The sequence below is a fragment of the Epargyreus clarus genome, unplaced genomic scaffold (assembly GCF_041222505.1).
Source record: "Epargyreus clarus isolate Ecla_fem2 unplaced genomic scaffold, WU_Ecla_fem_2.2 ptg000009l, whole genome shotgun sequence".
NCBI lineage: Eukaryota > Metazoa > Arthropoda > Insecta > Lepidoptera > Hesperiidae > Epargyreus > Epargyreus clarus.
In genome coordinates this window covers 7529494-7556630 of record NW_027332217.1, presented here as the reverse complement: position 1 = coordinate 7556630, position 27137 = coordinate 7529494, and the positions used below count along the sequence as shown (strand labels likewise).

The 27137-nt window shown below is 35.0% G+C and overlaps 2 protein-coding genes across 2 annotated transcripts in view; both read left to right on the top strand.

Annotated features, from left to right (window-relative positions):
• Positions 1–570: 570 nt before the first annotated feature.
• sev (receptor protein-tyrosine kinase sevenless) overlaps positions 571–27137 on the top strand; it is a 47618-nt gene continuing 21051 nt past the window's right edge. Inside the window, exons 1-2 of the mRNA XM_073076573.1 lie at positions 571–980; positions 6317–6376. Coding sequence (XP_072932674.1) covers positions 828–980; positions 6317–6376 — 213 coding nt within the window. The 5' untranslated portion in view covers positions 571–827. The remainder of the gene's footprint in view (positions 981–6316; positions 6377–27137) is intronic.
• On the top strand, positions 8410–10223 carry LOC140744874 (uncharacterized). Its single transcript, XM_073076566.1, has one exon. It carries the CDS (start codon positions 8858–8860, stop codon positions 9872–9874), a length of 1017 nt encoding a protein of 338 aa, XP_072932667.1. The 5' UTR covers positions 8410–8857; the 3' UTR covers positions 9875–10223.

Here is a 27137-nt window from a genome sequence, read left to right as displayed (position 1 = left end):
CTCGTGAGTACGCTACTTCGAACTCTATTCTGGTCCGAAATGATGATAAATTATACATACTTTTAAATGCACGTGTACCTTCTTATGTATGTTTAAAGTGCTAGATTTGGTAACGTTACTACTGAGGAATCAACATTACTTATTATTTTTATTACGATTGGTATTAGTAACAGTATTTACACAGCTGTGTGATGTTCAGTCTATAAACATTTAACTCCGGCACAGGTTATTTCTTAATATATGAAATAGAAAAGCTATCCTAATTCAAACATTGAAGATAATTATACACGTGTAATTACTGCTTAACTGTATTAATAACTATTTCTTTAATATCTAGCAACAATAATCGGTTAAATACATAGCTACTTTATTCAATAAAACATGAACTTGATCGACGATTGCTATTAACCAAATCAGAGATATACTAAACGTAGAGTCAAAAATCATAGCCCCTAATTACCGAGCAAGTGTGACAGGCGACAGGTAGTTGTTTAATAGCCGTAGCGCCCAAGCGTAGCGTCCTCGTAGCGCGCGGCGGCGGGCGGCCGCGCGCTCAGTACGCAAGTAGCTTTCGTTGCGCACGCGCACCCAACCGCGCTCGCTCGCTCTCACCACGATTATGACGACATGCGCGCGTAATATCCTCGCTACCGTTGCTTTCAAAATAATTTAACAGACTGTGAAACGAATTTACACAAAACCGCTCTAGTCCTTTTGAACTCGTACCTGATTAAAAAAATGTTGTGATATAATATAATAAAAAGACATGGTTTTGTTTGTGTGACGGTGCGCAGGAGTGGGCTCGGCGACGGCGGCCAGTGGGCACAATGAGGCCGCCAGTGAATTGGCGCAAATGCCTAGTGTTGTCGCTGCTCGGATTGGCTTTGTCCGCTCGCACAATTGGCTGCGATTACAGTTCCATCACCGAGAAATTTGGAGCGGAAGCCGTGGCTCGATGCAATGAAAAATGCCCGTTCCAGGTTCGTTTTGCAATGCAAATCATCACACGATCTTATTATTCAATGAACAATGCGCTACTGCGAACTATAAATGGAGTTAACAATTACGAATGATGTTCATTTATTTCTGTTGTACCTTGCTTATCTAGCATTCGTATGGATATAAATTAAACAAATTATTACATATACAAAAACATGACTGTTTAAATAATTAAGTAAAAAAGGATAAACAAGTACCTACTACACTAAAAATATTATAAGGCACTGCAGGTGATCAGAAACGTAATTTTTGACTATATTTCCGTAATTTTTGATGGTCCTTATACCATTTTTATTTTACGGGACAGCTCCAAGAGCATTGTAAACATGATGAGTAAGAGATCAAACTAATCAGACTATAGTCGTAAATGATTACGGATGAGTTCATAAAAGGTATAAATAATAAGGAAATATTTATGTAAAATACACTCATGAATCCTTATTACCTCTATTATCTTCTTCGATGTCGGAAGCGACGATCGCACCCTTCATTTCTCCGATTGTCTTTAATTATTAATTAAATCTATAATAATGCTTTTCATAGAAAAATATTTTTTATTTATTTAATAAAATAAATAAATTGTGTGTCAAACAAAAGAACATTAAAATAGCTTACACTTAAATAGACTAAAAAATATTACACAAGAAAAAACAATATTATTTACTACTATACTGAATCTTTGGGTCCTTTAGTGTGTGATTTTTAGGGCTTTGCACGGAAGTCTGTTTATTATCCTACGTCCGTCCCTGTCTCCTACCTTAAAAGGTATATAGCCAACTCGTGAGTGTACCATTTTAGGTAATAGAATTAGGCATTTAGCAAATTGGTATTTTCCAGGGTATCATAGTAATCATCTCGGAAATTATGCATATGTCGATAACCTTTTAATGGGAATAGGTATGTAGCCAACTGACATCTTTACAGATTCTGTTATATGGAGATATCCTCCATATCAAATAATATATACAATAACTAAATAAATTAAAAGTACATGAAAAATGTTCTTTAGCGTATCTTCTTTTTGGTTTAATCTTTATTTTTAACTTAAGTAAGTAGTCTAAATATATATAACTCAAAGGTGACTGACTGACATAGTGATCTATCAACTCACAGCCCAAACCGCTGGACGGATCGGGCTGAAATTTGGCATGCAGGTAGATGTTATGATGTAAGCATCCGCTAAGAAAGGATTTTGATCAATTCTACCCCAAGGGGATAAAATAGGGGATGAAAATATTACTTCGTAACGCGAGCGAAGTCGCGGGCAACAGCTCGTTAACTATATGATGGAATTTATGAATCAGTATGGAACGTGTAGAGGTACCTTGTAGAGCCATCCAGTTAAAATTTATAGACAATACTCACTCAACATAAATCCATCCCAATAAAACTGGGACGACCGCAAATCGAACGCTTAACAACGCGTAATTCCTAGTACAGACAGTCAATAACTGCAATCTACATTAACTTTGAACTTTGCGTAGTTATTCCATTGAAAATCAATCATGCTGTCGCCATTAATTGATAGCTAACCTATCAATGGCTTACTGGCCGAGTAGATACAGTGCAATGTGCAATGAGGGTCGCATTCTGTTCAGCATGTTTGCGGCGCCGCTTGCGCAGGTTCAACGTTCATCTAATTGTTGACAATTAGCGACCCGATGTAATCAACAAAACGCGCTAAATATAGATGTTTCACATCACTTCATAGCCGGCGCTAAACACCGCAGTCCCAACAGCCGGCCTTGATCCTACCGTCTTAACTGGGACGATGCGGTATCTAAAATGGACCTATGCAGTGACCGAACTCATGCTCGTAAATGTTAACTAAACATGACTATAAACAAATTGATTGGGACAGATAATGGTATTGTTTTACGGATGTAGAGAAGCGTGTAATTCATATTTGATTACTTACTTAGTTTTGCTTATAAACGAAATTTCGATAAAATATTATACTCAATACCATATTTAGTTATTTGATATTACATATTACCGATTTATTATTCAACACCACGCGTATACTAAACGTATACGTATCTCTATATCATAAAGCGGCACTTTTGTATCAAAATCCCAAAAAAGGTTAACCGCAATATAGTGTCACATTTCGGAATGGAAGCCTCCCTAGTGCGACGTTAAACCAGACCGGTTCCGGTCACACGCTTGCTAAAAACTTTAACTCTTTACTGTATACTCGTACTATTAAGTTAGTTCTCTAAGCACATAAATATATCCTCGTTTTATTAGATAAAAAAGTTAAAAAAAAAAACAGATACTACTTTAAAATCTCGGCGAGGTAGAGTTCGGATGTAAAAATAATGACATGTTATAAAGATGTTACATTTGTACATCTGTCACTTATTTGTAATTTAAAAATGTGTAAATAGATAACTAAAAATATATAATAGAAAAAATGTTAATTGTAAATGACTCTAACTCGAAAACTCCGAAACATACTAGTACGTAATACATCTTCAGAACGCTCTCTTTAGAAGTATCATTAAAAAATCAGCAGAACCGTCTTTCTGAAATAACTTTTTACAATAACCGAACTAACAATAAAACTGACATGTGGCTTAATATAGAAATATTATGATTATTCAGTAGGTACACTCCTTCCGAATAATCTTAATTGTTTATGATAACACTAGTTTTTGCCCGCGGCTTCGCCCGCGTTTAAAAGAAAATAATATAACATACTAACATACATAAATTTGAAAATTCATATCTTCAACTTTGCTAAAGATCATCACTCGATTAAATGCATAGTTTACGATTAAATCCTTACTAATAACGATTAAAATAATCGATGTTTTGGGTCCAAAAGATCGATTCACCGATTAATCGATCTTAGATCGCCATCCCTAGTTCCCGTGGGATTTCCGGGATAAAAACTATCCTATGTCCTTTCTCGGGTCTCAGACTAACTTTGTACAAAATTTCATTAAAATCGGTTCAGTGGTTTGGGCGTGAAGAAGAGACAACCAGACAGACAGACAGACAGACAGAGTTACTTTCGGATTTATAATATTAGTAAGGATAAGGATTTTGTAACTTTTCAGAACATGTTAAATCACACTACCTAAGTACTACTGAATGTCTAAATACTACTAAATGTACAAATCTTTTGTAAATTTGTACGAGCTTATGTAGGATAACGTATCTTTAAAAATACTTTATTTAAAATACATAAACATTATCGTAACGTAAAATTCGTGGACTTTATTGTGTTTAATTTAAATGTTATCAACGCTATGAGATCCATTTAGGAAATATAAAACAATGCTGTTGTTAGTATAATAGGGATGGCGTTACTTTCCGAATAAGATCGATTCTTGAATCGATTCGAAGTATGATAAATCGATCAACAAAAAAATGGAGGCCTGAAGAATCGATTTTTTTTTCTATTTAGGGTCGAAGCTAGCGAAAAAAAAAAGAAACAGGTCGCCAGGACTAAACAATCACTGAAATACGTATCCGTCGGCAAAAATGTTTATAACACATTTGTTAATATTCAATCAATTTCGAATAAATCTAATTTCGATTTTATAGTATGAAATATCGATTCACTGAATCGATCTATTCCTTCGAATGAAATAATCGATCCTTCGATTAATGGATCTCAGTTCGCCATCCCTAAAGTATAATCTTTATCTCATTGGTTTTATATTCGTCAAAATTATTAAGTAATAAAACTAAAATTATTTTTAGAAATGAATCATAGCTAAGTTTACTACATTCCGTTACGATAATGTTTATATATCTGAAATTATTTTTTGTAAATAATCACCTGATTCCATATTACACCTGAACAAGTGATCGATAAATAAAAACTTTTGTAAAGGGTTTAATCAGCAAATGTCATATGTAATATGTCCTGAAAAGTTAAAAAAGGTGTAAGTAGTTATTAGTTTGTAAAGAATTCAAAAACGACGTTCCGTCGATTTGGTATAATAAAAATTAAAATTAGCGTTTTTATCTGTAGATGTGTAAAAAAATAACGTATTTTTGAATTTTCGAGTTTAAAACATTTTCTAATATTATTGTAAAGGTTGAGAAACTATGTTCCGTCAATTCTTTATAATAAACATTAAAGATAACGTATTTATCTACGTAGGTACCTACTGTAAAAAATACCTAAGCGTCATATGCGAAGCATGTCGGTTTAGTTATTTCTTTGTAAAAAGTACAGAAGCGATGTTCCGTCGAACTTTAAAACTAAGAATAACAGATAGAGTTTTTATCTATACATGTGTATAAAAATTACGTGTTTCTGAATTTTCGAGTTGAAGACATTTTCATATTACTTCTATAAACAGACATAATTTTTTTATCATCCATTTAAATATTTCAAATTTTATGCGGGAGAAAATTAGCAATACAATTTTAACATGGCTGGACTCTATGTCGATCTCCGTTAAAGTATTCTGTGTTTCACTGTTTAATTTTAAAGACCCAAATTCAAAGCTTACTATGAAAGGAATCGTGCCATTTATGAATATCTATGTGCATGTATGAATAAAATATTATAATATTATTCTTCAAACGAGTACCTACTACGACACCGCTATCTCACAAGTAATTATTGATATATATTAACGCAAATTATTATTATTTCCTCATCTCTAGGTATTATATAATAAAGATGGTCAACAGTCACGTTGACCACATGAACGATAAATCACGCAAATAGTAGTAACACTACAACAGGTACATGCTGTCACAAGGCACGCTCCGATGCGCCCGGCGGCAGGCCGGAAGCCATCCGGACGCTGGTCCCGTACAACCTGCTTATTAACAAAAAAGTGATGCCTTCATTCAGATTTTTTACTATCAAAATCAAAATGACGCCTGGCGTAAATGAACAACTGTAACGAAATCAGTACCTGTTTTTTTACCTTAATAAAACTATCCAAAAACATTTTGAACTTGCACGTATAAAATATGCATGAATAAATGATTGCATTAATAAAATATTGTACATCAATAAAACCTTTGAGAGAATGACTATATTTTCAATAAGATTCTTGTTTTATATATAAATTAATATCAAACCATTATCATAATACATAATGCTTTACAAAATTTAAAAAACGTCATCACATAAAATTTTGAATAGATGTAGGTACCTACGTCTACAAAATCTTCGAAATATATCTTATTCGATTATTTATTTTATTTGATTTTTCTCATTCCGCATGTTAAATTGGAAAACAATGGAAATAAAAAACAATTTGTACCAATATTGGTAGATGACGATACGGTTAGGTTACTTTATGGTATGTTTGAATTTAATATTTTCTATCACTTTCAGAACCGAACTGGCGATGGTCACTTCGATGTGAATTGCGGTTCAGATTGCAACGTTCAACAGGTAAGAACTTTTAAATTATCATTACCTCTTTATTCCAATTTATACCTAACCGTTAAAAATAGGAATCAGACATCAATCAATTATTATTATCGATTGTTTATTTTTATTAATTGCGATACGATGATGAGTATGTTTTTTCGTAGTTTTGTTCACGTTGTTGTATCGTGGTAATAATATAATTATCAGGATCGTAACAGAGGTCAGCAAACGTACGAAAAATTTTGTTTTAAGAGGAAAAAAAAAATAAAACAAGATAAGTATTCTAAACAAATTTAAATTAAAGTTTTAGTATTCCGTTTACAAATTGTTAATTTTGTTGTTAATATAATATTGGGTACGGAATACTAAAACTATAATATATGTAAAAGACAGGCTCAGTATATTAATCTTTTACCGGACTGCAGAGAGAAGCGTTTTTCGAGTGTACTCACTCTTTGGGACGGCCTGCAGCCCAAAGGAATTGGTGGATTTTAACCTATGATATAACGCATTTGTCTAACAATTTAGAAACGAAATATTTTGATTATCTTCTTAAATTGTCTATTTTTGACTGTATAATCCTTCTGTAGTTGTTGTAAGCTTTGCAGATTTACTTGTATCTTCAGAATCAGAAAAAGTACATAAATGTGTAAAAATCATGTAAATATTTATCACGCGAGCCCGGTTCTCACTTGACTGTTTTAATTGGACGGTTTAGGGGTTAGAGGCAACAAAAACTTACTATCAATCATTGTTTTTGGTCTCAAACATAATATTATTATGTAGATCTATAGTCACAATATATCAAGCGTACGCACTCGTAAAAACCCGCGATAAGTGAGTTTTTTATTATGTACATATTTTTTTATATTCTAACATAAACAAAATTTTATTGTTTCTAGTTTGTAAAAGGAAGTTGGAATGTTTTATATTTTTCAGCACGGATCAATGTGCTGGTGTGGCAATCACGTGTTTTACTTTCGAAGTTATGGCGGAAACGTACTATTGAAACATCACACCACCAGTGACCTAACGTAGCGCGACGCATGTTGAGCCAAATTAAATCTATATATTTTCTATTGTCCGACCAAAACTTGTTTTTCAGCCGAAAACGACACCGCACTTTCGGCCAAACTGTATTTTTCGGCCGCAGGCAAAACGGAAACTTACTTAAACATGATTAAAAATTTCTATTGCATACACATATCTAACCTCCTTGAATACAATTAAATTGAAAACTAAATATTCATATGCCATTAACTCGGATTTATAAAATTCGGGACGTTTTTTCTATCATATTATAGTTTAATCCAAATTAAAAACCGATTTATGCATTCATGCGGTAGGCGAGCACGAATGAGCCGCAAACTTTGCCGAACATCACACGATAATTCACGAACACACGAATTTTAGCGTGGCCGAAAGATTCGGCCATTTTTTGGCCGAAACCGAGAATAATGCCGAAACTAGATTTCTTGTCCGAAACTGGCCGAAATTTCGGTTGATCACTAATATAAAGTAATATTATACTTATATAAAGCGATCTTTCCTTAGCACATATTTTAAATCACACAACAACTCTGATACTGCTGTAAAAAATCGTTTAATAAAATGGTACTTGACGAGGTATACAATTTTCGATCTGATCACCAACATACTTTAACTTAATTATTCACAGGAGAATTCACTTAGGTCAAACTGCACTTATTTGGCAAAACAAATAGCTATCAACCAATAATAAATTTATTATTATTAAATGTTATTTTATAAATAAATCTCGTAGAGGTGAATCAGGGTGAAGTGAACAGTTACTATGTATACAAAAATAATTACTTACGTTTATAAATGACTAACCCGATAACTAAACCTCTGACCTTTCCTCTGATATAAGGTATTTAATGAATATTGTTTTACAAAATGATAGGCGATCTGTGCCTACTCTTTGCGATGGTTAGGACTTAGAATTAAGATTTAAAAGTAACGTAACCAGCTAAGCGCTTAGAACATAACGCTTCTGTGATCAAGCCGATCCCCAGTACCCTTAGTAGTCAATAGTGGCGGGTAGCTCGGCCGGCTGTCACAGTACAAAGATTCTCTGTTGTTTATTTCTATTATGTTTTAATAATCTCAATCAAATTATTCCGCTTATATGTGGACAGTATAGTTGTGTAGTGCCGTATAGTGCTTAGATAAAAGTGATCTCACTGATATTACCTTGTTTGTGCTGTGCGACGAATTTTAACATCAGCTGTTGTTAACGTCACCCGTCATAGTCAGCTGTTATTTCAAGGACGATTTAAGGTGTTAATAAAACTGCATTTGGAAGTTCATCAGTTTATTTATAAACTAAGTGTTAATTTTTTACTTAATAATATCTCAGAAATAAATTTACGTAAGATATTTGACAACATAAATAATTTAACACTTAAATTAAAATAACATTCGTAAACAGTGCCATCTATTGTCGCACCTTGGAACTATTTTACAAAATTTATAACAGCTATGGCTAATAAGTGCGGCGCCTGCGGCAGGTTCGCGTCCACATCAGATTCCGTTAAGTGTATAAAATGCTCGCTGTCATTTCATAAGCATTGCGTTAAAGTTAGCAGTGATGCCAGAATATCAAAATGGTATTGCCGTGGATGCAAACCCAAGGCTACGTGCGCGGGCGGCGCGGCTATTGGTACTCCGAGCTCTGACGGCAGCACTGGTGGCACGGACACGGAGTTTACGGATGCGCTTGTTGAATCGGCGGACAGAGGGCGCTGTGAGGATGATTTTGCAAAGGACATTAAATTTATTCGTGAGCAGGTTACCACTATATTACAGGAGATGGCCTCTTTCCACCAGGAAATTTTGAAAATTAATAAAAATATAGGAGATTTAAGCCACAGGGTTGGTGATGTCGAAAAGAGAGTTACCATGTTGGAGCAGCGGGCATCTGATACCAATAATCTACCAGATGCCTCTAAGATGGAGGAAACTATCGTCGAGCTTAAGAACCAGCTTAATGACCGCGACCAAGCATCGTATTTAACCGACATTGAGATAGCCAACGTAGAAGAAATTAAAGGCGAGAATCCCCTCAATATTGTAACGCTACTGGCCACTAAAATTGGTGTCCCTCTAGAGGAGCGCGACGTTGTAAGCGCGACGCGCACAGGCGTTCGTCACCATCATGACAATGTCTCAGGTGCAGAGAAGTTGAGACCGCGACCCTTAGTCGTGCGACTCGCGCGGCGAACGGTGCGGGATCAATTGTTAAGAGCAGCGCGCGTGCGTCGCGGGGCCGACACGGCCGGACTGATCGCTGGTGCGGAGCCTCGTAGATTTTATGTCAACGAACGCCTCACTCGTACGAACAGGCAACTTTTTTACAAAGTACGGGAGGAGGGACGGCGTAAAGGATGGCGTTATATGTGGACGCGTGACGGATGCATTTACGCGCGTAGGGACTCCAATACGCCTCGTTTACGTATTCGCACGGATGAAGATATTAACAAAATTTTTGGTTTGTAACATGTTTGCGGCGGTACATAAGCCATTTATTCTTTTATTACCTTTTAGATTGTGAATTAAAAATTAAGAATTTCCTTTATTTTGTCGTATCTCGTATGCATTTTTACAATAAGTGCCTTAAAGAAAACTTGTTTATACGTTACGTGAATTTTATAAATATAATTGATTCTATAAGTGTTTTATTATATTGGTGGTGGTTAATTTGTGTCAGGTATTCATTGTTGTATTTTTGTATACTCAATTACATGTCCTGTAGCTTGGATTTGATGCGATTGAGGAAATTTTTAGGTAGTTGCTATTCCCCTGATTATAAAGATACTTATATTTGTAATATGTGCTGCAACATAACACTGGTAATCTGCTTACATCTAAGCAAAGTTTGTCCATTTTATAGTAAATCCGTAAGAACGTATGTCTATATCTTTAAACTTCTCATACATATAAATTACCTTTATCTTCAATTAATGAACCGAATTTCAAGTTTACATCATATTACTATGTATACAATTTATGGCGTCTGCGCATTAATTTATGATACTTTTGGTTACAAATATGATTAAGACAAATAAACTAAAAGTAGGTTTGCTTAATCCAGGCTCCTTAGGCACCAACCATGATGAATTTGTGGTAGCCATGATGCGGCATTCAGTCGATATAATGGCCATCAATGAGACGTGGCTTCGGGCAGGGGAGGAGGGCCGTGCCCCAACAGTCCCGGGTTATCGGCTTCGACATATTCCTCGGCCGGCAGTAGTACGGGCTCGTGGTGGAGGAGTCGGATTTTATTTAAAAAACGACATAAATGCGCAAACACTGGAACATCCATTATGTCCTACGGTCGAACAAATGTGGTTGAGTATTAAAGTTGGAGGTAAATCTGTACTCGTTGGCACTGCTTATCGCCCTCCATGGCTAAACGTACAATTATTTCTCGATGCCCTTAGCGATTCTATTAGTTCTTTTGCTCGGTTTGATCACATAGTATTAGTGGGAGATTTTAATATAGACTTTTTGAACAAAAAATATGCCAACTTTAAAATGCTCTCCGAATTTTTAAGTGGTAATAATCTGTCACAATTAGTATTAGAACCAACGCATTATACGGACAGCAGCGAAACTCTTCTGGACCTGGTATGTGTCAGTTCACCTACATCTTGCGTTAATGTTGACTACATTAAAGATCTTAGTAGCCACGCGTTTGTCACGTGTATACTTGACTTCCCTAAAATAAGTAACAAGCCTAAGTGGGTTGCGTTTAGGTCACTGAAAAGTATAGATTTGAATAGTTTCAATGAAGATTTAAATTGCATAAATTGGGATTTTATATTGACATTAAATAATGTAAATGACATGATCAATTCGTTTAACAATATAATTTTGGAATTTTTTGATGAATACGCACCAATTAAAAAATCTTATATTAAAAATAAGAATAATTACCCTTGGATCACGTACAATATAAAGGAAATGATGAAAACGAGAGATGAGGCGCAGGTCAGAGCTCGTAAAACTAAACTAAGCTCACACAAAGCTTACTACAAAGAGCTTAAGAACATTGTAAGCACTGCTATTAATTATGAAAAAGCTGCATATTTTGATTTTTATATCAATTCCAATTTGGGACAACCTAAGATAATGTGGAAACACATTAAGCGGCACGTGCAATTAAAAAACAATGATATCGGTCTACCTTCGCATTTTTACGATCCAAATGTGATTAATGACCACTTTCTGCAAGTTCCTGGCATAAATGATGTGTCTATGTCTCACCTCACCTCTTTTGAATTTAACAGGTTTTCGTCGGATACATTCCAATTTAATCCTGTCTCTGAAGGTGAAGTCGCTAAAGTTTTAAATTCTCTAAGTTCCAACGCAGTGGGGAGTGACGGCATTTCACTTGATATGTTGAAAATGATATTACCTAACTGCCTTGCTACGATAACAAGCATAATTAACAAGTCGTTCGAAACAAATATCTACCCTGATGCATGGAAGCGAGCTCTTGTAAAGCCCATACCAAAAATAAGCAATCCAGTAGTCCTATCCGATTTACGACCCATTAGCATCCTTCCATGCCTGTCGAAAGTGATTGAACGGATTGTTTCTAATCAAATAATCCGCTACCTTGAGTTGAACAATATTTTACCTCTCAGGCAGTCAGGATTTAGGAAGAAACATAGCACCACCACAGCATTAATTGAGGTAGTGGACGACATTTTGTCTGCGCAGGACAAAGGCCATGGTACAATTTTGGCCTTATTAGATTTTTCACGTGCTTTTGAAACACTAAATATTTCATTATTGCTCTCTAAGCTCGCGTTTTATGGCATTAGCATTAACACTGTAAAATGGTTTGACAGTTATTTTACGAATCGGTCACAGATGGTCGAACTTCGAAAAGGTAGTAATAGTTTAGAAAATCTTTCATCTTCCAAGGATATCAATCAAGGTGTGCCTCAAGGGTCTATTTTGGGTCCTCTCCTTTTCATTTTATATAGTGCAGATATAACAAAAAATATAAAGTTTTGCAAATTTCATATGTATGCAGACGATTTACAAATATATATATCTTTTAAACCGAGTGACACTGATTTTGCAGTGGCGAAACTAAATTCTGACCTTAACTGTATTGCGCAGTGGTCAGAACGGAACGCTTTAATACTAAATCCGAAAAAAACAAAATTTTTGATTATGGGTACACCTACACAGGTCCGCAAGATTGGTGCAAAAAGTCCGGCTATTATTCTAAATGGAGAAGTACTCGATAGAGTGCCAGAGGCACGTAACCTTGGGGTGGTCATCGATGAAAACCTCAGATTCGAGAAGCATATCTTGAACATTGTACGCAATTGTTATTATAGATTAAAAACTTTATACCGCATAAGAAATTACCTAAGTGTAACCTTGCGCATCAACCTTTGTGAAGCCCTTGTTCTATCTAAGTTCAATTACGCGGATACGCTCACTGGGCCACGGCTTCTAGCACGTACGAAAAAACTGATCCAACGAGTACAGAATGCCTGCGCACGCTTTTGTTTTAATGTCCCGCCCCGCTCCCACGTTACTCCGTACATCAATACCGCTAACATATTAAAAATGGACCTCCGCAGGCAATTACATCTTGCCACACTTATATTTGGTATTATAAAAAATAAAGAACCTTTGTATCTATTTAGTAAGCTCGCGTGGGCTAGAGACCACTTAAAGGATAGAACCCGATCAGCTCCGGATAAATTGTGGTACCCGTCCTACTGCTCCGCGGCCTTCAGGGGCAGCTTCAGGTACAGCGCGACGAAGTGTTGGAACAACCTGCCGCCTCCTCTTCGTAGCCTAAAATCATTAGGGAGTTTTAAGTACAAACTTAAGACTTTATTACTAAAAGAACAAATAAAATTATACTGACTAATGACTATTCGGCTTACTTATTAGAAGTATAGTAAACCAAATTAAATTTATCTATTCGCCTACAGACACATACACTTAAATATAATATCAGTACATTTAATACATATTTCCGCACATTTCATTTTTAAAACGTTTATTTCATTCATAAATTGAGGATACTATCTACTTTTTATTATAATTTACTTATGTAGGATATTATTGTACAATACTAAGAGACTATATATTTATTTTATTTTATTTTATTTTATTATATATATTTTTTTAATTTTTTTTTAAATATAAGTACTTATCACAAAGCGTAGTCTAATTTATATTTTAACTTACCTATAGATTGTGGCTCATAGACAAAGAGGCAGGGTTCCAATGTTCGTGGTGGTACTAGTATGATCTGGCAGCTCATCATGTTATCGTCAATACTGTAGGTACGAGAACATCTGGCTAGACTCGTTTCCTGGAAATAACGATAAGTAGTGTTCCATGACGCCTTGTTTAATTTTCGTTAAACACAAATTTTAAATTTACCGTTTTTTTTTTTTCATTATTAAAATGAAGGTACTCACCGTGATACCTGATTGTCTCACGTATCGGAAATAGACAGCGATTTGTATTAATACGGCACCATTAACAAGCATGCGGACAGCCGTCCGATTGACATCATGCCACGGGGCTAACTGAAAATCAGGGCCAAGACGCAGTCTACCTGCTCATGGCATTCACTGAGTTTATCCCCATTCACGTTTGTTGCAGCACATAGCATGTTATAATAAACTCATTTATTGTGCAATAAATAAGTCCAGTTGTGTATTGTATCTTTTTAATCTTATTTGTTTTTTTAAAGGATCTATTCTAAATTGATTGTCTTATTTATTAACTAGTTTTATAATCGTGCAGTTTGTGTATTTATTTTGTCTGTTTGTAATTGTACTGTGTGTTGCAATATTCCTGAATAAAGTATTTCTTTCTTTCTTTCTTTCTTTCTTTCTTTCTAGTATGAGTTTTTACGTTTTTATAAAAATTACTGTTTTTGTATTTGTTCACGTATTTCCCATACATTTCCATCAGTTCTGATACAGTCAGCTGGTGTGCTAAACGTAAAAACTCGTACTAAGGGTACAGGTAGAACTCCTGCTCTATTCGTATATAGAGTTGATTACAGATATCCATGAGTGAATCATGGATGGACAATAAATATTTACATGTGAACTGCATTCTCGTTTGCTAATTTAACTTTATAAGGAAAATAAACAGTATCATGGGAAGAATAGCAGCAGTGATAGCCTAGTGGTTAAGAAACGCGGCCTCTCGATCGAGGGGTCCGAGGTTCAAATCCCAGGCACGCACCTCTGATTTTCAAATTTATGTGCGTATTAGAAATTAATTATCACTTGCTTAAACGGTGAAGGAAAACATCGTGAGGAAACCTGCATACCTGAGAGATTTATAAAAAATCTTAAAGGTATGTGAAGTCTACCAATACGCACTTGGCCAGCGCGGTGGACTATGGCCTAATCCTTCTCATTCTGAGAGGAGACCCGTGCCCAGCAGTGGGACAGTAATGGGTTGATGATGATGATGGGGAAGAATAAACGTTATCAGTGCGTCAAGAATTTAAAGTGACAACGTTACGATACAAATGTATTTCCTGATATTATAATAAAAATTAGGTATCCTGTGGTAATACTCCTAGGAAAATACTCATGTGGAATATTATACTGAAAATTATCCAGTGGACGTATTTAAAACATTAAAGAAACATTTTATTTCTACAAATATAAATTATTGTTCAAATCCACGAACCACAATAAACATGTACTTATCCATCACTCGAAAACAGAAAAACTGACATAAAACGGATTCGTTCGTCTGCATTTGACAGTTACTTCTGTTTAATGTCAAAATTATCAGTTAGGTCCAATTTACGCCCCCGCACGACGCAAAAACTCTTTAAGTGGCACCGGGTAAGGGCGCGCACCCTCCGGGCTGCCGACCGCAGCGAATGGTTCCAATTGACTTGAATGTTTTTATTTATTTTTGAATACAACAATTTGTATTATGCCATGGCAACTTGATTTGTAATATTGATATTGATATTTAACGTTTGAGTTATGGAAGCATGTGTGAATGATTCTTTAGTATTTCTGATTCAGTTTTATGATTTTAGTCTTAAAGACTATAATAGAGAAAATGAATAGGCCTTTTACTTTATTTGCATGAGATAAGTATATGCAATAAACGCCGATGAAAATGTACTACGGGATATGAAAACAACATGTAATTTTAAAGTCTACTCATAAAATTTTGATTAAAGTCTTCTCTATTTTCGACAAATATTTTCCATTCATAAATCCGTATCGTGTCATGTCAATGATACTAACAGGCTAATTTACTCTACTTGCACTTGTATTTGCTTACTTCGAATACACATTTTTTCCGTTCTTGGCATACCTGTTACGTACCATTCGTCAGTCGACGGTGTTAGGGACAGAAAGCATCTCCGTTTCCGTGCAGTTACGATGCACCGATGGATACGTTAAACCCTTGTTTATATTTCCATCACTTCCCACTAGTTCATTAACTTGCCCTTTTAATCTTAATACGTACCTGTCCTTATATGTATCTCATTTTTCTTCGAACTTTATTTTCGTCTACATGTCAAAATAGATTTTAATGTTTTGTTATTTTTCCCTTTCATCTACAAGTCGGAATATCTTGGTAATTATTTAAAAATAATGTGTTATTAATTAGGATTTAGGATAAATAATAAATATTTAATAAGTCCATGGTTAACTAGCAGTTATTATAAAATACATAACTTAGCCTTAAGATGACATTATTTTCAGTTCGAACGTTTCTACAGCTAAATGTTATGGATTGGCTATCTTAACAACAAAATTTAAAACGTGCACTGATATTTTTATAAGGACGTACCTAATTGTATGTGATGTATACCATAGCCCTAAAGTACTTCAAGCTTCATAAGTTAAGCATTATTAATAAGCCCTTAAGCACCGCGGGCTGGTCATCCACCACCAGGCCGCGGCGCAGGGTCGCGTGAGACCCGCCGCCGGATGGACGCAGGAAGGAAGCAGCCAGTTGCCATCCAGCTCCCCTCGGATCTATTTTAGAATTCACTTTGTTTTATCGTTTTATACACCGCACTCTCGATTACCGAACCCAGGGCAATGATAATTTCGCTAGCGAATGATTATATAATTGGGCAGATACCGATGTGACTTATCGGATAAAATAATAATAGAAATACAGCTTAAACTTCTAGAAAACTAGTAATGTATATCGCCAAATAATTTTGCTATGATAAATGTAAGTAAGTATTTAGTATTCAATTAGTTTACGATCGGATAGGTAGAACCACTAGATTTTTTTTGTATAATAGAAAATAAACTTTCTTCTAAATTATTACGCGTGAGAAAATAATATAAAGAAGAAAAAAAATATTTAAACAAGGATCAAATGATTCTGTGTAATCTTATTTTGTATTTACCTTATGCAAAAATCACCATTATCAAATCAATAATTTAAAAGGGCATATTTTATAAAATAAAAATTGTTAGTGGTTGAGTGGTTCAAATGTAATAAAATGTTATTCTATAAAGGTATCCAAGCGTACAATTGACCTGTCCGTTGTTACTCATGTAGAGAAATTTGGCTTTCCCATACGCGCTTCAGTGCTTCGTTCGGAAATGAACAGACCCCTGTCGGAAGTAAGACAATAACCGCACTGTGATATATGTGAGAAATAATAAGACATGCGTTGATTGTTGATGGCTATTGACGTCAGGTTTCATCACTTGAAACTGCAGTATATCATCTCTACGGAATAGGACATATACGAAACTTGCAGTAAAGACAGTGAGATATACAGTCCACCTAATGGTATAATCAACCCTAGGTAGGATTAGACATTCATTATGAGGGGAGACCCGTGCCCAGCAGTGGGACAATAATGGGTTGTTGATGATTGATGATTCCTACCTGCCGGAACGCCTCGGAAAAGTCTGTCTCCCTTACCACACCCTTCAAAACGGAACACAGCAGCGCCTAACACAGGTAGAAATAGGTGCCGCTGGAGTCGAACCACAAAGGGTTCTACCACCTTCAAATAACTCATATTTAGAACCTTCAAGTAATTCATATTTAGACAGTGAAAGCACCACCAACATATTTTTTCCCGTCTTTTACAGCAGTGTTAAGCGCTGCTCTATTATGCTATGAAAGGAGTGGTATAGAAAAGACACTTACATTTACGAAGTTCAAAATAAGTCCTCAGAAGTAGCATTACATTTGGGGTTTACTACTGATATCCGTGAAAGGCAGTTGTCATTTACCATCAACTGGATTCCTCCTGCTTTGCTTATTCTGTCATTTAAAAAATTAGCTTCCTAAACATGAAGTATTTTGAATTTAAAATGTTAAAATTCTGGAGTTACAATTAACTTGAACTTATGTGAGAAATAGCAAGGAGCAATCAAACTAAGTTTTGACGACTTTAGAAAAGTGGAGAGGTTCGGAAACGTCGTTCGTAAAATAATATTAACGAAAATGTTGTTTTCATAAAACTTTTTGAGTTAAATAGAAACGCATATTTAGGTGACATACCTATGCGTATAACTATTTTACCGTATTACATGAATATTCATTTACGATTAGCTTTTACTACACAAATGGTCAGGGGTACATATTTTAAGTACGACTCGTAGTAAAACGTGGGAAATCTTGTTAATTATTTAAATTGTATTGGCGTTACAATAATTTATTCAAGGAGTCACTAGAGCAAAACCATCAAAACAATATGTTCATAATAAATGCTTAGCGGAACTAAATGAGTCGTGGCGTTGCGTTTCAGAGAATCTTATTATTATAGAGTTATATTTCTGTATCTATATCTTTTCTTCTATTCTAATTTTATCTTTATTTTACTCTTGTGTAGTCATCTTCGGTTTTGAAAATTTGTAACAATAAAGGTTTTGAAATATAGTCAACTTTCACTTAAAACCATGTATGCCCTTTAAAAAACAATTTGTAATACTTAAATCGGAAATTAAAACGGATTGATACTAGTACCACTAGAAACTCGAAAGCAAGTATTTGCATGATCAAAATGAATGCATGCACTGAACTAAAGTAAATATGTCAATTAAATAGTCATTAATTTTTTATTATAAACTAACTATATCATCTCCATATGTGTAAATCATCTATTTACATAAAGTCAAATAGAGGTCAATGTGATTTTTATTATGTAATTTATTTACAGTCTATAGATAAACATGTACATTATGTACAACATGGATAAATTTAAGATTAATGATAATATTATGAAGTTGAATATTATGAATTAATTGCGCACGGAAGAAATATCAGTAGAACAGAATAGAAAAGTTCACATGAATAAGATATCTCACCTACATATATGGTTAAAGTGTGACCAACGTCCAAAGCTTGGAAAATCTGAATTTAGGACTCGAACCTAGACTCTATTGTTAGAACTCAATTCTCACATGATTACGCTGTCGCTGAGTCCCCAAATAACATATTAATAATAAATGACTAATAAAATATAATGCTACTATTCTTAATCTGTCCGTAAACCTTATCTTTCATAAAATCTTTAATTTTAAATTTTCTATATAAACAAGACTGTGCATAATTACTTATAAAAAACCTAAAACAATAAACTTTTTCACACGAGGAATTTCTCCGAAGTCTACGAAACTCTCATTTATCATGAGCGAAGCAATTAGTCAACTAATTGAAATATGCGCGATAATACGCCGACCCGACTCTCTCTTATTGCTTGCTCAATCAAGCAATCATCTCTGTTTGTTTAAATTTTAAAAGTTACACACTACTAGCAGGACTAATGTTATAGTATGTGCAATCGTACAACCGGCCGACCTCCATATTAGGCGACCATGTAAATCCACAGGAAAGGCAACGCATTTGTGATTGACTTCAGCTAGAGCCTAATCTATGGAGTCTTAAAGATTTCCATTGGCGGCAGCAATCACTTGTTGTCATGTGTGTTTTAAGGTGGTAGAACCCTTTCCGGTTCGACTCCGGCGGCACCACCGCCACACCTATTTCTACCTAATAACGGCAGTAGTAGGCGCTGCTGTGTTCCGGTTTGAAGGTTGTGGTAAGGGAGACAGACTTTTCGGAGGCGTTCTAGCTTAGTCCTCAGGGGTAGCGGCGCATCTGTGGCCGACCTCAGGTAGGATCCTATCTAGGGTTGATTACGAATGTCCATGGGCGGCAGTAGCCACTTACCATCAGGTGGTCTGCATGCTCGTCTACTCCTATATTATAAAAAAAAAAGAACTACTTATTTACCTACTACATAAATCTTTTTTTTAATTTATGTCAATATTGTGGCTACTTATACAGCTCGTGCAGTTGAAAAATCGGGCTCTACCATCTCTACAATCAAATGTTAATTTTCATCAAGGCATGTGACAAGACAAGACATTATCTACTTAAAAATAAAATCGTTCTCCATGATTGAAGTAATTAAAAAATTAATGTAGACTTATATCCATATATGTAGCTAAATATTTGCAATCTTCTAGTTTGGATACTGCCAATATGAAACGTTCAATTCAAAAAAGGGCTAAGCGTAGAACAGTGATAAGTAATTAGCGTTAATTGAGTACCAGACGTCTTAATTCCCTAAGCACGGCACCCAAACACTATGAAGATTAGTCTATCCAGACAATGGCAAGTCTTAGGCATTTCCTGGATTCTATTTAAAGACCTGACGCATGCCATCTCTATGGTGATAATTAGTGTTAATGAATAATTTTCAAGGTGCAAAGATATTTTTACGACAATGGTTGAAATAGCTACGTTTTTCATGTTTTTCATTTACGAAGGGCAGGATATAATACTAATTTATATCTAAAGGACAAATTTTGTTTCCACTGACTTGGGGTTTTTAGTTCTTTGTGGAATCGTAAAGACAGACCAATGTAAACGAAAGACCAAGCGATACTTATTACATCTCAAATGTCACAATATGTAAGGGCAGTTATTGTGTTGTTATCAACCCATTTCTGTCCCTGATTGCTGGCCACGAGTCTCCTCTCGGGATGCAAGAATCGACCACAGTTCACCAAGCTGGCTAAGTGCGCATTGGTAGATTTCTCATAGCTTTAAGAACCTTTTTTAATCTCTCAGGTACGCAGGTTTCCTCACGATGTTCACTGTTAAGGCAATACGCGATAATTAATTTCGAATATGCACCTAACTTGAAAAATCAAAGGTGCTTGCGATTTCAACCCCTCGACCGAGAGACCGAGACAATTTTTGTCATTAGAAATACTTGAAATTTTAATTTTATAGCTCGCTTTCCTACAATGTGATAACTTCATTAAAATAAAGTTCGTAAACTTTTTTTTAGAACTTGCCAGCATTTAAAGAAATTTTAAGTAACTGCTTCGGGCACAAAGTAAAAGATTCAAATAGATTCCAAATATTGAGATTAAAATATTGTTAAATTTCTCCTAATATTATGAAACTCCTACAAATATCATGAAACAAGCATTAAAATCTAGATTCCAACACGAAAAGTGGTCATGAATGTGAAAAGATTACAACTGGTTATCTTCATAAAGAACTGCATTCAGCTTCGTCGCCCGCTAATTCTTATTTCCTCATTAGTCCGTGGTCCCCGCCTGCGAGCGGCGTGCAGCCCGTGCTCCACTCTGTACTCTGTAGCCAGTCAGTGCTGCGCCCATTCAACATTGTCCGCGTCACGCGACCCCTCCCCACCCCCTTCGAAACCAATCTCCTCATCCGCTAAGCGAAATTGTCGCGAGTGCACTCAACCACTATAGAGTGTTTTGATTTATTGTCCATTTATTGGACAACGGCTACGGAGATGAATAAAAATAGAATAATTGCTTGCGCGTCGCATCGTCATCCTGATATTGAGCCATTCAACATCTGACTGAGCACAAAGGATAAACCGTTTAGTCTGTAACGACCCTATACGAGATGGTTTGTTGGTTGGTTGATGAAACTATAAAATCCATTCAACTTACACATTAGAAAATAATCCTCAAGAGAAAAATAATAAAATACGCGAAGTATTTAAAATAGAGTAACCTATAAAAAGCGGGCGCAGTAGGACATTAAGGTCGGCTGGTAGAGGCCAGCGTCGGAGCGGTACTAGCTGAAGAGCATAGCTCTTGAACACCGAGTAGCGAGGCGGCGGGAAGCACGCCGGTGGGTCCCAATTTGCTCCAACATTATCCAATTGCGGCACTCAAGCGGTTGGCGTGGGCCAGCGCGTGACCTGCGCATATATTTTGAATCCCTTTTGAATGCTAGTAACATTTTTATGTTTTAATACACTGTGCGATATATGGCAAACGTATATGGGTAGAGCCCCTTATAGATCAACCCTGGAGGCAGCACAGTCACACCTATTTCTGCTGGTCCACACGGAGGGAAATACTTATTTGAGGCGTTCGTACTTTGTTCACATGAGTTGAATGTGGGGTTGATTGTTTGCAGATATCCATGGACGGGAATAAACACTCAGGTTACTCCTCGCTACTCCTATATTATAAATAAACCTGAGTCACATCAACTTTAATGTACAACTTTGTCATTGGCTAACATTATCTACCTCACATCAAATGTAGGTTTCAGTACAGATATTTGACCAATTGCGAGAAGGGAAGAATATCCAATATATTTGCAAGCTTGTTTACTATTGGCTTACATTGGTTATCTTCTACTAAACATAGGTACTTATAATTATAATAAAATACATTCATTTTTATAAGAAGCGATTATGATCAATTTATAATTTATATATAAATGAATAATACGTGTATATTTATTTATATGGGTTACTGTATCTCAAAGTTTATCAGGGGTCAGCATCGTTATAAATGGAGTTAGAAAAACAGCAAAGATAATTATGCACTTGGTAATCTACTGGCGCCTATTGACAAATCACTTCAGTTATAATTATCAATTAATTTTAATAAAAGACGCAAATAGTTATCAAGTAGGTACGTGTGTTATATTTCGTGTTGAATTTGTTTTACTCGGTCAGAGATCAATTGCCTTTGGGACACCTAAATGGAGGAGATTGCTGCTGAATGATAAAAATGCTAAGATTAAGATGAAAAAACAGAACGTTTAAGACTAAAATAGCCTGCTTAGTTACATGAAACTTAAACAAATATCTACTATGTATTTTGTTGATAAAGAGCTGGTTTCAGTTGTTGATAAATTCAAGGTTTGTAATTATAATTACAATGTTAAGTTATACTGTATAATGGAAAAATATTGTTTCATTATGAAGAATTTACTTTATAAATATAGCCTAGAACTAAGAAAAGTCACTAGAAATAGTGTTTGATGGGTCACCAACTCTCTTTCATGTTTTGAAGACACGCCTATGTATAATTTAATATTTTCAAATCTCACTTAGGTACATTTATAAATTACCACTCTACATTTCTTTATCTGTAAATTAGAGTTTACGAACATACGAACAAGTAGTTTAACTTGAATTTCAAGAGAGTGAGGCAAATCAGAACTTTGTATATAGACTAATGCTAATGTCTGTAGAGGAAAATAGATTACAAAAATAGAAAAGAATTCTTAATTAAGGAAATGGTCATAGTTTAAATACAAATACTTATTTTTTTTTCAAAAATAATAGATTTGTGTATTCTTGGAAAAGCACGAACAGGATGATTTGAATAGCAACACAATATTACATAAAATAACGTGATTATTCCGCCGAAGGCAAGTAATTTAAAGAATATCAAAAATTTTGAAACTATATCTTAAAATATAACTGAAAAATTTACTTATGTCACGGTATTACGCATATTATACCTACCTACTTATTCCATATTTAAGCGGTTAGATAAGTACTAAGTAATTAACTCAAGTAGCAAAAACCTTCCTGTCTACGTCCAATCTTTCTTTTATACTAAATTAATGTACATGTAAAGTAATTAATAAGTAAATATGCTCGAGCGCTTTCACATAGCCTCATCCGGTTGTACTAGTCGCTGCTCCCAATTGAACTTCCGAGCGCGTTTCCGAAATCGTTCCAACAATTAACCACAACGACAATTTTAATAGCTCCACAGGGAGAAGCTATTGTTTTGTTATTATTAGGGCACGGGACAGGATGCTGGCTAATTAGACATTAATTCACTTAGCCGTTTGAGTTTTGTTGCAACGAGATCGTTTTTAAATTCTGGCGCGTGCCGTGTTCCTTTGTTGACTGATTATGTATTCAGTTTTATATGTAAATGTCAAATGTCTTGTGGAGTTTATTAGTGCGATTGTTATATTTTGGATATTTTGTAACACATGCGAATGTTCAATTAGAAAATAGGTATACTATTTCTTAGGAATAGTTACAACTAAGGAATTTAGTGTCATGAAAAGATATGAAAAACTTTATCAAAGTACCTAAATATGTAATATTTTGTGCTAGTAAAAACATTTCTCTTTTGTAATAGAGTGCCTAAAATACAAAGCAAATGCATAAACTCCATCTTTTCTAATTCGGTTAGACATGCCTCACGATGGTATTAAAAATACATCAGTTATAGAGACGTGACTATAACGTAGATTGTATGTAGTGTATGTACAAGTATTTTATGGCTATATTATTATAAAATTAGCTCATCCGTGTGACAGCAATAAATGGTACGAGGGTGCCCCAGGGCGTGGTGTTGTGACAAGGGACAGCCATGGCGGAAGAGTCACGTTATACTAAACAACATAAATGATATTGACATACGCCAGAGTTAATGTTACTGATTGCAGTGATATTTTTGTTACACAGCATGTATTTATCAGTACAATGTGCATGGTATGTCCAATAGAATATTCATAATTGACATGTCATTTTAATTTAGACTCTATTACTTACAAAACTTTGATTGCCAAAATAATCTAGGAATTTTGCATGTAATCGCAATAATAAAAGTTAAAAGTTACGCTTAAATACTAAGTTTCTAGTATCACTACCTTACCAGTCACACATAAACGGTGGCTATACAATATACACACACATTCACAGTTCAGTTTTTCTAAAACACAGTCAGTCGGCACAGCGTGCCAAGGCCTACTTCGCTGTCTTTTGTCCAGTAGCAAACCAGAAACTAGAAACCATTTTACGGTTATTGTCCTAGTGTTTGTAACCTGAGTGTCTTTCAGCCGCCACGAGCCGGTAAATACTTGAAAAATCCATAACAAAACAACGAACATGCATAATTTTAACTAGAAAATCTATTGTGCTGATTGCTCAAATTGATGTTTATTCTATGAATGGAGGATTTTAAGGTCAAAAACTTCTTCAAACGATAAATTGAATGCTTATTAAATAGATTATTTATTATAATTACAAGGTAAAATATATTTTAATAAAATATAAATTATTTGAAGTTAATTACAAAAAGTGTTTTATTATGTACCTACTTATAATATGCGACGTAAAATAATTTAAATCTGCATTTTAGATATAAGTAAGTATAAAAGAGATATCTTTCATTCACCTTATTCTTCATTCGTTTTTATAAATTTAAAGCAAAAAGTACTACAAGAGCAAAGATACTAGCGAAAAATTATAACGACAACCATGGCATTGATTCTTGCACGTTAATCATTGATGGAGAGAAATATATAACACTTAACACTACATGGTTTTTAACCGAAAGCAATAGAATCGTTATAATTACTCTTTATCTGTTACCATTAAACACAACAAACGTGAAATTAAATAGAAGTTTAGCGGAACTCATAGAAAATCTATGGATCTAATGATATTGATATCTACGCCCCACTTGTTGATAGTGCCAGTTCGCATTATGTCGGACGGCAGTTTTACCGTTTGCTGACTATCTGTCTTTCTGTGCTAGTCTTCTGCCAGACATTTTAAAAACAATCCAATCCAACCAATCCAATCCAACCAATCCAACCAACCTAATAATTATGAACAAAATCAGTTTGAAATCAACCTGACCAACCTTATAATTATTAAGAAAACTTGCTTGAAGTACAAAAACCCATAGTTGGCGAATGATAAAACTGTCGGGTTGATCTAATTTAAACTGGCATATAGGCATAAATAGACAGTAGACACACGATCTTTATAAACCGCATTTACCTGAAAGAAGAACAGAGTCTAACTTTACGATGAAAAGTTGCGTATTTAAACGAAATAACAACATTCAAATGCGTCGGAAATGCAAGTGTGATAATCAGCGGGACTAGGCGTTGATTCCTGTGCCCCAGTTCGCTGATGGAAGTGCGGCGGGGGCGCGACCCGCAATTATACACCCGAAACAAATGGCACAGATCGCGCTCATCCTCCCGCTAATTGTTCAGCGCCGCGCTAATGACTAAGCATTCGGTTTCGTCATCGTTCAACTACTGCAGTAAAGAGATTGGTGCGCGTATTATGCACAAATCGTGCGTGAATTTCATAGTTTTAACATAGTATCATTTGACACCATCGATTAAGACTTCTTCTTTTATGATATTTAAGAAAACGATCATGCAGTCCATCTGATGATGATAACCTACGGCCGCCTATACACATAAGTAATTAACTCAGATAACATCAATTCCTACCGGATGTTAGCCATAGATGCATTGCTATTTCTGAGGACTAAGTTGGAAAGCTTTGGATAAGAATGTATGTCGTACCATTCCCTTAAAGGTAGAACACAGCACCGCTCAACATGATGTTAATAGACAGAAGTAGATGTAACGATGATCTCTCTAGAGCCCAGATTCGTTCCACTAAGCGTTCTGCCAACATCAAATTATTTTAAAACACTGAAATTAATTTTGTCAAAAAAACGAAAAGGCATTATTTTTTGCTTTTCACGTTTTACAATATACAACTATTCTACAATGTTATTCGATTTTAGGATAAGCAAAATGTAGATATATGAACATAATAACAATAATAAACAAAATGTAGCATAATATTTCTTGGTTATTATTGACTATGTATATAGTTGTTCCAATTAAATTATGTAGCTCACCGTTTGCTCCCAAATACAGAACTATTACGTAATGTGATATTATCTATGAATTGAGTCTAATGCTTCTCAATTCTAATTGAGTAATTTACCCACTGACATTTCATTGATAACTATATTATTAGGGCAAAGGACGCACATGAGACCTTAATTGAAATTATGTAGACAGATAAATAACAAATTTGAACATGCATTATTATTTATGTCTTCTTATTTGGGGAATGTAATAAAAAGTTATCATTGAGATAATCTTATAATTTTTACATGATTGCGGAGGGTAATGTTTATCTGGCGTATGTATATAGGTAATACAATATACCTGCTATGTACATATACTACATATGTAGGTATGTCTCCTTCTTTGCCATGCCCTGCAGCTTGCTGCAGCGCTGCAGCCGAAACGACTTTATAGATATTAAACATATGAGGTGTCGTTGGATACGTCTGAATTGTAAAAGTGGCTATATTTTTAAGCATTCGGTTATTATTACTTATTTTAATAATTCTCTATTATATTACTAACACCAAATATACTTAAAACCCCTTTAAATCTTTGCGACATATTTTACGATTCACTTTAAATATTAGTTTCTTACGTCCCTTAAAAATGGGTCAAACTTATCCCTAATAATGATATACTCGTAGGACAGGTGAAGACACCTGGCCCTACGGACAAGATTCCCAAGTCACCACGCGTAAAGGTCGCCGCTCGACCGTGAAAATCCGTTACAAAACTCACGCTTCCGTGTCTTGTCTTACACACGGATATTGAAAGTGAAAAAAAACCACACACTTTTTGATAATCA